This window comes from Rhipicephalus sanguineus, chromosome 4, assembly GCF_013339695.2.
Source record: "Rhipicephalus sanguineus isolate Rsan-2018 chromosome 4, BIME_Rsan_1.4, whole genome shotgun sequence".
In the NCBI taxonomy this organism is placed as follows: domain Eukaryota; kingdom Metazoa; phylum Arthropoda; class Arachnida; order Ixodida; family Ixodidae; genus Rhipicephalus; species Rhipicephalus sanguineus.
In genome coordinates, this window is record NC_051179.1 from 128,458,424 (window position 1) to 128,472,770 (window position 14,347).

General features: G+C 49.5%; 2 protein-coding genes across 8 annotated transcripts in view; both read left to right on the forward strand.

The window, feature by feature from the left end:
- Nucleotides 1-14,347, forward strand: part of LOC119390669 (gastrula zinc finger protein XlCGF57.1-like) — a 691,222-nt gene that overhangs the window by 631,418 nt on the left and 45,457 nt on the right. The window lies entirely within an intron of this gene.
- LOC119390677 (gastrula zinc finger protein XlCGF57.1) overlaps nt 1-14,347 on the forward strand; it is a 963,551-nt gene that overhangs the window by 485,168 nt on the left and 464,036 nt on the right. Inside the window, exon 2 of one of the 7 annotated variants that reach the window (XM_049415124.1) lies at nt 9,936-10,005. The exons of 5 other annotated variants lie outside the window; for them this stretch is intronic. In XM_049415124.1, the coding sequence (XP_049271081.1) occupies nt 9,936-10,005 (70 nt within the window). Of the gene's footprint in view, nt 1-9,655; nt 10,006-14,347 lie in introns of those variants that run through there. One more of the 7 variants, XM_049415115.1, reaches the window with a different exon arrangement.

Genomic DNA, 14,347 nt, shown 5'->3' on the forward strand with positions numbered 1-14,347 from the left:
CATTCACAGAAAACGTGGAAGTTTGTGGAGCACTTTTAGGCAGCTTTACAACAGACAGACATATTAGTTTAAACTTTCATAATCATCCATTTATTAGCTGGCACTCGATTGTATGGGCCACAGGTGTTTTTGCAACTTGTAACCCTCTTGCTCCTCTGACGAAGGAAAAGCGCATTAGATCATAATATATCAAAATTCTATGGCAAAAAGGTGTTCTGTGTGCTTAAATGCCTCTAGAGGTGCAACCTTTTCTGTGTGCTTAAACCACTTTGTAGGTGCACCTTAATGAAAACCAGCAGATAATGAAGCCCAGGAAGTATGGGGACATAGATGTGAAGAAAATTTCTTGGCATCTGTATGACGTCCTTCAGCCTTGTGACGCACATGTGAACGCCCCGTTACAAAGGGGACGCTGATAGCATCCATCCATCAATCGAGCGCAGGTTAACCACCATTACCACCATGAAACGGGCATACACCACTACATGCATGCACCCCTTAATTGTAGGTTCGGTGTTTAGGTGACGTTTTTGTATCATGAGGCACTGGCTGGACACAGTGACAATGCTAGATTGACCTAGAATACTGGGAGAGTGTCAAAAGCGGTGGCTCCCGCGTGGGCCTTCTCGTGGTGAACTGCCGCGCCAGAACCGTGGGCTTTGTGCGCTCGAGAAGTGCGCTTCCGGAAAGCGAGGGGCGTCTGCTACGCGCTGTAGTTTTTAAATGCGAATCCATTTCTTGGTCGGGCTATGTCAGGCGTCTGTCGGTGTCCGCGCGCCGGCAGGTGTTCTCTCTCTCCGCTCTCACTCCCTCTCCCGTAGCAACAGCTGCGGGCGCGCGCGCTTATCCTCGGCCCTAGCAACCGGAGCAGGTGGTGCGGGCGGAGTAGCGGAGAGTGAGTGGAGAGGAGGAGCGCGCTCTGACGTGTGAGGGCGCTCGCATCGCGGGAGCTCGGCGGAGCTCCCGCGTGTGTGGAGAGTGTAGGAGAGGGTATGTGCAGTTCTTGGCCGCCCCTTCTCTCGCCGTTAGCTCTCTCTCCTCCCTGCGCCCCACTCTCCCGTCCACTCGCTCGCACGTATATAAAATGGAGTGAAGCGATTACTACGCCGTGTACTATCGGAGCAAGAAATGCATTCGCGTTTCCTCACGATTCCTTCGCGAAGGTGGGGGCATTTTTTTGCATTGCGTTTTCACGCAAGGCGCTTGAAGTCTATTGAACTTCAATAATGTGGTGCGGCATGGGGCTTACCCATTTTCAAACGGTGTCTTAGTGCTTGGGCAGCAAGGGAATGCAGAAACTCACGTGTCAAGCGGCATTCGCGCGGCATAGTTCCGGTGCTAGAGTTGGCTAACTGTGCGTGCGCAGAAACGTGAAAAATGAACCCGCACGAGGGAAGAACGAAAACAAACTGATTCGTATGGGTAAGCCAATGCATGCAAGAATTACGAGTCACGAACAAAAGTATATCACTCACGCAGTCAGCTGAAAACCACTACGAGCTTTTCTCTCACACTCGCCACTGGTTTAGAGCCATAGATCTTTGTTGGAGCATTTGTTAGTCTCGGGTAGCACTTTATCATGGACAGACTTTATATGGACAGAGCATGGTTAGAAGGGACATAGTTTTTCGGACAGCGCAGAAGCGGGCAATCAAAAAAAGACCACACAACACAGGCGCTCGGCGCCTTTGTTGTGTGGTCTATTCTCAGTGTCCCGTTTGTGCACTGTTTGAAAAACTATGTGTACGTACCAACAAGCCCGCTAAACCACCACTTTACAAGATAAGAAGGCGTAAGGGAAACAAAAAAAGAGCAGAGACAGCCGTGCCGCCGCAATGTTGTTGGCTTATATCGCTTCTGAGATGGCGTACAGCAGGTTCACCATGCGCGAAGCTTATCACTGATGCGCCAAACTGCGCCAAGATGTGAAACCTGCTACATCCTGCTACATCTCCGCTGTTCTGCACTAAAACTGCGCCAACTATAAGCACACTAGCGTAAAAACGCGCGCATCGCGCCGCCGGCGGCAAAACGCGACATTCCATTGCTGCCGCGCGGCAAAGTTTGCGTGCCGCGAGAGGAATGGGTTCGTGCGTCATTTTAAGCTGCACACCGCCCGACGCTTTTCGGGGAACCTGATCGGACGCAGAGTGATGGGAAGGGTCATTAAGCGCTGATCTGGCTTCCTCAGGCTTTGGGGGCCGACATAATCCTCTCCGGACTGTTGTAAATTGGCGTGACCCCCCAAAAATGCACCTTGGTAGCAGCGGCTCGCCGCGAGCTGGTGTGGCCGCACCGCCGCAGCAACATAGAAATAAAATTTCAGTTTTAGTACAGCGACGTCCTTGTCCGTCTTGTTTTTGCCCCTTTTATATGTTCCGCTACTCGAACCAACCCCTGTCACACGGACTGCCTTAACTGACTACGGTTACGGCCATAGGCGTGCGCAGGGTTCCCCATCAGGGGGGGGGGGGGCAAATGTTCATCGCAGCGCCCCCTCACCCTACTAAATCAATGTATGGGGCAGATTTTGCGGCCCCCCCCCCCCCACCCTGCGCGCACGCCTATGGTTACGGCTAATCACACGTGCGGGTTAGGGACGTAGCTACAGGGCAAACATAACAGCAGTTAGTCTCCTAACCGCGGTTATCGCAAACCGAGAAGCTGGCAAGATCGCGGACGAGCTTCGCACCAGCCGTGAACGGGCGCAGTTAACTGGGAGCTTCGTGTTGTTGAGGGTTTTCACGGAACGCGACTGCACTCGGGGAGCGAAACTCGCGGAAAACTAGGTTCGCCGTGGAACGGCTAGCAACAAAGACTATTCCGTCCTCGGCGGGATTAGCAAAAAGATTATCGCTACACGTTTCTTGAGGGGAATTGCTTTTCGCATTGTTCGTGTCGCGCCGTCGCAGAGCCTCAGGTCGTTCCACTAAGTTCATGACGACATCCTGAACAAGATGGACAAAAATGGTTACCAATAAGGCAGCGATGGCAGCGGATTTCGCATTGTCTGCAGTCAGACTATTACTGCGAACTGCACGGTTTTGCAGCGATAAAGCGACATGTTCAAGCAAGAGGCACATTGAAGCCACGAAGCAGCACCGGAATTAAACGGGTGTACTGAAAACTCCAAAGACCTACATGTCACACGTATTTGGACTTCTCGCAGTGTTCAGCTACGCTCACTGATCTCCACTAGGAGGTCAGTGGCTACGCTCTCAGGCGACCGCGTGGTTCGTGCAGAAACTCTCTTCATTCTGGGAATTACTATGAAAGAAATTCCTTTCTCTTGGGCAGATGCGGCCACATCTCTATTTCCGAGGCTGTTCACGGACTCCGAAATCGCTAAACCTGTTTTCCTGAAACGATCGAAAGCCTCCTACATAGTGCCTCCCGGAAAATCCGGGTGTATCCCGGATTTCGACCATTGGTTGGCAGAAAAATCTCCCGGAAATCGAATTTCTGAGCGTGATCTAGCCACATAGACGAAAATTGCAACCCAGTCCGATCCTGGCTTTTGCGAAGCCATAGGGAACCAATTTAGGAGGCGTTGATGTAAACGTAACCGACTGATACGAATTCGTGAAATTCCCCAGCCGAATTCCACTGTGTCGAATGGGCCGAAATTCGGGTGTTCCTAGCACTTATCCGCGTCGCGGCGGGTGATATGAACTTTGGTACCGAATCCGTTGAGCGACGGCCGAGAGTTGAATGCTGGAAGCTTCGGAAGTACGCCGCGGCCAGCGCGCACACTTTCAGAACTCTGGTTGTCGTTTGCCACAACCGCTGTGGACGAAACCGCGGTCGCTTTGACACGATCATGTATGGCGACGACGAAACTGATGGAACTCCGAAAGTGCAACGCGCGTCCAACGCTCACCCGGTCAAAGCGACGCTGCTTTTCGCAAGCGCCTCGGACACAACCGCGGCAGATTTGATCATAGATAGCAACAAAACGACGTGGTTTTGAAGGCACGTGCGTGGCCAGCGCACGCGGATTGAAAACGGAACTACCGTTTGCCGCAGCTGCCGCCCACGAAACCACGGTCGCTATCAACGCGATCATCGATAGCGACTACGAGCTCCGAAGGTACGCGGCTAACGCAGCGGTAGATTAAAGGCAATATAGTGTAACAAAATGCACGAAACGAAGCCTTTCGGCGTTCGTGTCCATCTTCGGTTGTCACCATGGTGGAGCGGACTTTTGCACATAGTTTTCAGTTGGCCTCAAGCGAAGCTTTGACGCGCGCTTTCGCGGCAGCCAGCTGCGCCGTCCCTTTTGGTCCGTTCGCGTGTGTCCCAGAAAGGCGTATGCGAATTCTTTTGGCAGAAATAAATACCTGCGGCGAATGTGAAGCCGTGCACAGCACACGCTGTAAATAGTGGTAGGTGAGCGCGGCAGCGGCAGGCAGCGGTCCGTGTTCGTTAACAGTGGTTTGCTGCGCATGCGTGCACTCCGCGCGCATGCGCTGCGGCTCGACATGTCGCGCAAGTTGCCGGGAAGGCAGCGCCGCTTCTCGGCATAAACTCCTTTTACCTCGTGAGCAGCACAGAATAGAGCAGGGGGGGATAACAATGTACATACTCTAATTCTGAGCACTAGTTATGGTGCGCATGAAGAATGGGACTGCGTATAGCAAACAGAGCGACTCCATAGCGCAGCATCAGGGCTCTATTCCGCTATCTGCGCGACGTAATGGTTTTCGGTAGAGTTACTGTATATATGCAGCAACTCTCGTTTTCGGCTACATTTAGGCGCAGTTTAAATATATAGTAATCCTATTAAAATGCGAAAAGTATGCTATATTTGTGTACTGAAGTAACGTAGTACGGGGCGAGTTCGTATAGATTCATGTCGCCTGTCCTGTGTGTTCTTTACTGTGTCCTGTTTTCCTCGCGCTTCGATCCCCCTTCAGATTCGTATCACCGAGATTCTACTTACGGTTGGAAATTGGAAACCCTACCTGCGTTGTTTTTTTGGCCACTCTAAGCCATTATAAGACCGCAACGCCAATGTTTACGCTTACGGGGCTGTTCGGTGACCGAATGGTGACCGAATGGTGGCGTCCTGCCGCGTGTGTTTTGCGCGCTCGTGAAAGTCGCTCTTACAGAAAGTTCGACAAAATGCCGTATGCATGTTGCCGGATGCCGAATGGCGCATGCCACCATTGCAAGCCGCCGAGCGGCCGAGCAGTAAAGGCGGGCAACGTAGGGCACGGCAGCAGTGACGTGTGACTGATTTCAGGCGGGTGATTTGAAGTGCGCTATTGCGATGCGGACTACTAAAATGTGTTTTTATTTCAAAATAGGCATTTCCTTGGCACAAAAGTAGCACTACGAGGTTTCTGGACCGCTGTTTCAACAATCAACGTCGACTTAATCTTTGCCTTTAATGTCCCTTTAAGAAATGTACAATACTTGCGTTCGTAGTGCTGGTCTTGCACCGGTGCCTTTGGAGATGGAATGTTCCCGTTTCGATGAATCGTACGCCAGGAGGGAGCTGCACAATTTGCACTGCACTTGTCCTAAAGGTGACAATGTTTTACTGTCTACAATTACAAGAACGTTCTGCCACACCGCACTTTTTTCCCGTCAGTTTTTTGTAGCAGCCGGTCCGTGTCGAAATGCATCGCCTAATGGAATCAGCGTTGGCACGTTGCATGCCGCTCTATCCATTGTCGATGATGATCAGCAGGACGATGACAGCGCTTCACTATGATAATATGGGCGGTCTGCTGCGTCACGGCGCCGTCAATGGGCGAGCGCGGGTCGGCTGAGCGGCAGCTGTTTTGGGTGAGGGCGCCACTAGTACGGTACGCAAGGCAGACGCCGGTTCGTGTTACTATTTGGTCGCCTCAGGATTTATGCGTGTCCGTGTGCTTTTAGATTCGAAGCATCTCTTGCTCGGGGGTATGTCCCGCGGCGTGGTAGTCCGCACTCACACTACGCATGCGCAACTCTCCTCCTTCCCTGTCTCCAACAGCTTCGGGTTACTCTCTCCACTTCTCTACCAGCACCTGCTTGCGCTTCTGCGTTCTCGCTTCTGCTCTCGCGGCGCATGCGCTACTCTCCTCCTCTAGTCTCCTCTCCTTCAAGTGGTAGAGCGCTGCGCGCGTTCAGTCCAGCGCTTGCTTCGGATTGACTTCTCTGAAATGTGGGCTCGACATGCCTAACTTCTTTCCTGCGCACCCGCCGCGATGAGCGCCAGCGCATGCGCGGTCCCCTCCCCCTCTCTCCTCTCCTACGCTTCCTCCCTCTCGCGCGCCTGTCGACCGCGTTCGAAATTCTTTACTGCGCAGCGCCGCGATGAGGGCCAGCGCATGCGCGTCCCCTCCCCCTCTCTCTCCTCTTCTACCTGCCTCTCTCTCGCGCGCCTGTCGACCGCGTTCCCCGCTCGCCCTGTGAGAATTAACGGCCAGGATAGAGGGAAGACACGATGCGCGTAGCGTTCCTCTTCGCGTTCCACGACGCGAGGTCGGTAGCATGCCCAACGAACGCCAACGGAACGCGATCGTGCAAGTGCTCCGGCTTCGCATCGCCTCATGGTCCCCTTTAGCGGGATATGGTGTAATTTTTAAAGACGATAGTCTTTCTTGGGGAACTTAAACGCAGAAATTTTGGTCTGTCTTTCTGTTTGTCGGCACGTCCCTCGATTCAGCCACCGGCCAAAGTTGAACCACTTGCACAAGGGCCAGCCATCGTGAACGGCTCAGGTTCATATTTGTGTACATGTTGATCAAAAAGCAAACATTACGCATATCTGAGGCGCAACATCACTAGGTAAGTATTAGGTGGTGTGTTCCTTAATGGAAAATACATAGATACGTAATTCTAGAGACCCTAGTTTCTTAAGCTGCGCTGAAAATGCGACTGCGCCGAAACTTGGATTCCTCCGTGCCCTCTGCGCAAGCTCATTGTTGTGTTTCGGTTTCAGTTCAGCATTGCACTGTACGAGTGCCATGGGGCGCCGCTCTGGCATTCCTGCTTTACCCAGGCGACGTGAATATAAAAGAGTGTGTGGAGAGTACTCGTTGAGTGCGGACGTTTCTTCTGCTTCGGCGCTTCGCGCCAAACCGCGTGTTCGGGCTGGATGGCGTCCCCGCCGGTCGCGTTGGTCACCGCCGGTCTTCGCCTGCTGCTGCGCCGGGACTACCAGCCCGCAACACAGCATTCACGTTCCCGACGTGTTGCCAGATGGCGTTCATATCTCACGCAGCGCATCTTCTATCGTCTTTAGACGACATTTGCAGCGAAGCACGCAGATACGAGGCCAATTTTTTTTCTCTCTTTTTCATTTTTCCCCCTTTATTGCGACGCAGATGCATTGGCTGCATCATAAACAACTCATGTTGCTGTTTACATACCTATTTGTTATTTCTTTTGACTGACGGACTTGTCTTTGTAATATTTGGTTCATATTTCGTTATAACTACTGCTTAAATTATGAGCATACTTGTATTTTCATCTTTCTTATTTATTGATGTAATTTGTATTGTAATACCCACTTTGTTGTTGTGAAGCCTTACAACCGAATCTGTAACGGACGCGTATGGCCAACAGTATTGTGAATAAAAAAGTATGGTTGAACCCCCACGAAAAGAAATTTCTCGCTACGCCCCTGCTGACGAACAGTGCGGCCCAGTGTTCCGCATTCGATGCGAAGGCACAAGGTGTCCGATCGGTGCACTGTTCTAACTAATACCTGCAAATCTAGAGGGTTTTTGTTCCCCATTAACCAAATCTTAGATTTCTCCATATTCATGACCGCTCCAGACGCGTGGCAAAACTGCTTAGTCTTACGCTATCTTGAACACTGTGTTTCTCGCCATAAAAATACGGTATGTCGTCATTTTAGCATTAACACATTTAAGCTTAAAGAATAATAAAATATCACCATTCGTTCAAACATGCTGGGAGAACTGTCCCTATGGGAATTAGTAGGGTGGTTGCACTGCACGAGATATATGTCACCAAGCTACTATCCCTCGACCTTGTAACGTGTTTTGCGTACTTTTGCAGTGCTTATAATGCATATGATGACATCAGCTTTATGGGGCGTTCATTAATTCTTAACTCGTTCATTAATTCTTAACTCTCAAGATGCCTTTCCTGCGTTGAGGAATTACAGGAATGGAATTGAACTGCCCGGCCATTCCCGGAGTGGGAATGGGCTAAGTTTTTTCATTCTGAGGAATTGAAATAAATGGAATTGCTGCAAGTTCTAATTCGGAATGAAATTGGAATGGAATGGAGGCGCCCATTCCGCAACAATGGTCTGCACACCACCGTTTCACATCTTCGAGTCTTCGACGGTAGAGAGTTTTAGTGCTGGGGACCCCAAGCCACCTGCGTACGCACGCTCTTGCGTTCCGTTGTACTCCCAGCCGCATCCACGGAGAATACAAAAGAACGCAAGGGCTTACGTACGCAGGTGGCTTACGTAAGGGCTTACGTACGCAGGTCCCCGGCACTAAAACTTTCTACTGTAGGCCCCCATCCGCATAGCGCCGTCTGGCGATAAGAAGGCGACCGTTAACAACTTTTCGACGCGGCTGCTTTGCAGCGTCGCCATAGAGAAAGGGAAATTGGCCAAGAGCGGACACTCAGCGATAAGAGGATCGAGCTCTCCCCGCCACCTCCTCGCTTAAACAGCCTTCGAGATTTTCGCGTCAAATCATAGGGACCGTGATCCCGAAGAACGCAAGCTGTCATAAGCGACGTTCAGGTGGCGCAAGTAGCGCAAAAAACAAAACAAAAAAAGAGAGTTGTGTAACGTAAACATGTAGCTTGTTTAAATTTTTTTGTTTGTTTACAGTACGTGTGACAACATTTTCTTGCACAATGAACTGAGAATTCACGAAAAAAGCCTTGTCACGTGCATCACCACCAGGCGAACGCGGGAACGGAAATCGACAAATCTGCCAGAACAGAACAGAATGCATTGGCGGGTGTTTTGGTTGGCTGCTGTATCGGAAATATAACGGCTGCGCGTAGTGGGTTTTGGGCGTTTGCTTTCTCTTCCCGTCGCGGCAGTGTGACCGCTATTGACCGTGCCACCTGCTCGGCCTGAGCAACGGACGACGGCACGGTGAGAACCCACGTTTCTGTTCTCTCTGAGCGCTGCGTAGTAGGCATAGCAGCGTCGACCTTTGCCGACTTAAGTGCGCGCGCGTCCGTATTACAAAATAAAGCATTTCTCCATTGTCTGTGCTTGTCTTGTATGCTTTCGTGCTTACTCAATAGCGTGTATGCACGTGATCTGAAAAGAAAAACAAAACAAAAAACAAATCCTCGCTAAACATTGCCTCAGTGCAAATGAGCGCAATATGTGAGCGGGGGGGGGGGGGAGCACTAGCACGCACTGCACCACGTCAGAACTTTCAAACTGCGCGCGCTTTAAACCAAAACCGGAAACTCGCTGCACCATGTCCTAAAAACATTTTACGCGCACGGAACCAAAACCGAAACTCCTGAAGTATCATAAGCGACCACTTGGTGTCCCACTGCATTTCAGGAGAGGGGGAAGCCCTCCTTGCACTCTAATTCGGCTGCATGGCTCTATGGAAGTGTCCGCTGTTTACCAAGTTTCCCTTTCTCTATGGCGTCGCCTAGCTAGCCTAGCCGATGTTACGTTACGCTGTACCGATGTGTTCCCACAACGTTCTGACCAGCGCTGACTCGTTATTCCTAGGCCACCTAGGCGCTGATCCGAACTTTCCCGACCAACGTTTGTTCCGGAGGTCGTGGTTACGACCACGGTGGTTTCTTTTCGCAGTGTGCCGATGTCTACGCCGAGCCGCCGTAGAAAAGGCGCATCCCAGGTGCTCGCACCGTGACCGTCTGCAGATTTTAAACGCCAGTCGCCCTTTTTGTTCCGAATAATCAACGTCCCCACTCCACGTTTATGGTTTACGCTTTGCTGCTGCGGCACGGAGAACTTCGTCTCGCACCATGCCTACCTTTTGCTCTGCGTACGGCTGTTCGAACACCGACGGCCGAGACGATGTAAGTAGTGTTTCACAACTTCCCACGTGAGAAAAAAACAAGCTGCTCAGTGAATCGCTGCTGTGAAAGGAAGTAACTTCAAGCCTTCGAGAACCCCAGTTCGCTGCTCGAAACATTTTCGTGACTGTGGCTGCCGTCGGAGTTAATCGCTAATGCGTGTAATGGGAATTCTGGTAAAATCTGCTCAACTAAGGCCAGGCGTGGTGCCATCGACGTTCGTTCACGAACGAAATGAGTCGCAGGCATCGCGATGAGTTGGCTGTCAAATGTTGGAGCTTACCATGCTGCACGTAGAAAAAAAAATCAGTTTCACAGCAAGGGCGAAGCAGTGAATGCGATAACATCAAATTGTAATATTACTCGAAGGAAGGCTAGCAGCTAACTCTTTTGAATCCGATCTCGCGTAGCTCTACAAGGCGCTGGTGCAAGAGAATACAGCCGCTCCAGGGAGAGAAGCGATTTTCGGGCAGTATTTTCGCGACGGCATCTATCTGATCAAAGTTCACAGTTTGCTGCTCGAGCGACGCTTTCCTTCCCCGGCGTCCTTTCATGCTCCTTCAAGATGGTCGGGGCGTTTCCTCTACTTGAGAAGCAATCGACAGCAGGCCTCGCAGGCAGGTTGATCTTATCGCATGCGCCCTCCGTGCGGTGAAGTTGTACGGAGAGCGGTTGTGTAGGGAGCAGAGGAGCCTATCCGGCGTAGGTCTCCGCTATACCCTCTTGGCCCAATCCAGGATCTGGTCCTGGACCTCGGGTGCCCTTTATACAGAACATGACTGCGATGGCAAAAACACGTCGAAAGGGTCCATATAATTACTACCGCAATAAAAAGTTCATGAGGCCGTTTTATTATGTGAAAGTGGATGACCAGCGAAGCTATGTGACACGCAGCACAGAGGTGACAGAGACTTTCAATGTTAGGTACAGAAAGTCACATTTTAATTTAGCACGTGCTCTTTGAAAGCTTTGCGTTGGAGCAGCATGCATGGTCTTTTTGCCACGACATGCGTCGTCTTCTCGGGCTTGCCGCATGCATTTAGAGTTTAATGCATGGTCTTGATGAGCCTTCTAAGCGGCATGCGTCTTTTGGTCGCATTCTGCATCTTACAACATTTTAGTGGACCTGTGATGGGTAGCAGGGATTGCACAAGGTGGCACATACCTGTTGGAGGTTTTCTGATTGCGGAGCTACGACTGTGTAATATACAGTTTTGTTGTAAAAAAATGGACGTTTAATTGCTTGATATATATTCGCCCTGTTTGTCTTCTATTACTTACATCTCCCTTGCTCTTCTGTTGCTGTGATGCTTTTGCCGAAGGGTTGCAAACCTGTGCGTGTCTATTCTGCAGAATGCCTCTTAATAAATGAGCGTGTCCTTGATTGTCAGTGGTCTGGCATGTGCTTTTAGAAGTTGTCGACCACGGCTGTAACTGAGCACCGATATTCACTTGGACAAGTTTTGTGAATGTGACCCAGACGCGGCACTCGGCATGCGAGTCTAAAAATGGGCTTTTAGTGTTGAAATAGCTATAGCAATTCAGCATAAAGTTTTCACTCGCCGGAAACAAGTTTGAGTATAAAGAAATCCACACTGTATCTTTTTTGAAAGTTGTCTAGGTGATGCCGAAGTGTATAGATTTATTGTAGGAGACTGTCGTCCCTGCTGTTTTTGGGCATCACTGGCATCCGCTGCTTCTTTGAAGTTTGCTGGTGGTGCCACCGGTGGCAAACGCTGGCGAAAACAAGATGCGCGAGGCTCATAGGAACCTTGCGGAAGCCACCCGTTCCTCCCCGTTTTCGAATGCATTTCTTCATTTCAGTTTTATATTTCTAATGCCGATGCTCCTCCACAAGATAACCATAACATTTCTTATGCTTTTTTGTTGCTGCTCTTGCGTGCGGTCTTCCGCATACTTTTCTTATGTGTGCGTGATCTGTTAACACAGATGAATTAAGTAAGGTGGATAATTGGGCAAGTTGGTATATCTTCATCTTAACACAGCGCACACACAGGAACACAGAAGAATAAGGAAACGACGACACGAGCGCTGACTATCAACTGAAATTTTTATTCACCAAACACATATAAATATACACATTGAAGGGTCACATGATGAAACATATGCGTATCAGTTTACACCTTTATGACATTAGGCGCGAGTTCGGCAGAACAAGATATCACACTTCTTACGTGGCATCTAAAAAGCTAATCTCCTTTTCCAGGAGATTAATGGAGGCCTGACTAATACACCCCTCCTTGGCAAATGAAGACATGTGCACGAAATGCATGTGCTTTCAACTCAGCACAGGACTTATAGAACATTAAGAAAACTGAAAGTTAACTTTTAAAAAGTGCAGTATGGTTGCAACAACGCATGCATGAAAGTACTAAAGCGAATGGGCAACCAGCGGTCACATCGTGTTTTTTTTTTAATTTTTCAGGCTCTATTACAGTCATCAGGAACCTGAAGTTGCATTATAAACGCATATTTATTAAAAAAGGAGCTTGTGACTTTTCTCGATTTAGCCCCAATGGTCTGTCACATGCATTTTTAATTACGGAAGGCATGACTTAAAATTAGAAGGAATTATGCACGCTTGTAGCATATCTATCGTTTGTGTACTCTATTCTGTCGCAAGATGAGAAAAAATGTCAAATCTGCCCTCAATACCGCAGTGTGGTTGTCCTTCACCTGTTAAAGACAGTCATGATGGCTGGTTTTTGCTTGAACCACAAGTACTTCTTCTCAGCTAGTGTAAATGCTACGCAAATTAGGAGCCAAAGGTATGTTGTTGCTACCTGAAACGTTATGTATGGCTGAGCTGCGATGTCAGAATCCTCGACAAAACTTACGAGGGTGTTCAAGTTTCCGGCGTGAAACCAGCGACAGAAACGTGCGTCTGTATGGAAAAGTCAACTGCCTGAAACACTATAGAAATGCTTGACATCACAAAAATTAGTAAGAGCTATTGGATGGAGTATTGATGCAAATTTTCTCTGGGAGGAACGGCAATGGCTGAGGGTCTACTAGAGCTGGCATTTTTTCTTAGGTTTTAACCGACTACAGATCCTACATTGGCACGTAATATGTGCTTCAAGTAAGAGCTTTGTACTAGCGTAACGTGTGGCAACTGCTTACACGCTCACTCACCGTTGTGGAAACAGTATTCCAATTGCATTGCAATATTAACAAATCCAAGAATGATAATGACACACTCGTTACCACAGAGTGGTTGCAAGACGACGCGCGAGGCTGTGATATTGATAACTTTAGCTATTTCGTTACCATGACTATTCAAATCGATTACCGGTGATCGATGCTTTGAATCGTCGATTTTGGCATGTTGAATTTGTTTCTCGTGTACCTAGCACCTCCTACTAGTTAGTCCAGCCACTGAACTTTAACAATCACTTTGAATTTGCCCACTTTGGCAACCTAGTGATTTTTGACAGACCTTTGTGCGAACCAATGTGCGTGTGTTGTTGGGAAAATGCGCTTGGCTGACGAACTTGAGAGAAATGCGTGCCGCTTGAGGTTATGCTTCAGTAACATGAAAGTTTTGTAATCAAAAGAACTTTTGCAAGTCAAATATCAAATTATGGTGTCAGCTTCCCAATCTGACAGTGTTGAGCGGTAATAATTGCCTGAAATTTATGCCAGCTATTCGCTAGAGAGCTGTTGTTTGGAGTCGAGGAAGATTTATTCCACCAAAAATTATTTCCGAAGGTCCGCCGCACGTATGACATGTGGACCTGTCCTTTTCAGCCAGTTTCTAGCTGTTTCAGTTTTGCTTCTTTTGTTATATCAGACACATGGCTGCATCCCATGTCGCTAATCGCTCCTATGGCGGCGGCATCACGCGCACATGGATGCACACCTGCGCCGCGAGAAAGGCGTGCCGATTTTAACTATCCTGCAACCGCACCTGAATTTAGTGATGACGAGCTTCGAGTCCGAAGAGGGCAGCACCTCAGCGTCAAGGTCTGATGGCGACTATATTTTGCGTCAGCCTGGGACATCCGCAGCCGTTCAGGGGTTGGTTTCGTTTACGGTCTGAAGTGGTCTCTTCTGCCACATGTGCATAGCTGATGACCTTCGGGCACAATCTTACAGCTGCACTGGTTACGTGAGAGGTCCAGACATCGCTGGGTCGCTGGGTCGCTGGGTCGCTATGCGGGCGCCAACTGCAAAGATTCTTCTCACGACAAGAAGGCCACTGGAGCAGATCTCGGCCCCGCAATACAGAGCGGTGCGGGACGTTTTTGGACTGCACATGATTTTGTTCTCTTTTTTTTAATACTATCTGCAAAAATACGGAAAAATATGCTTGGATGCATAT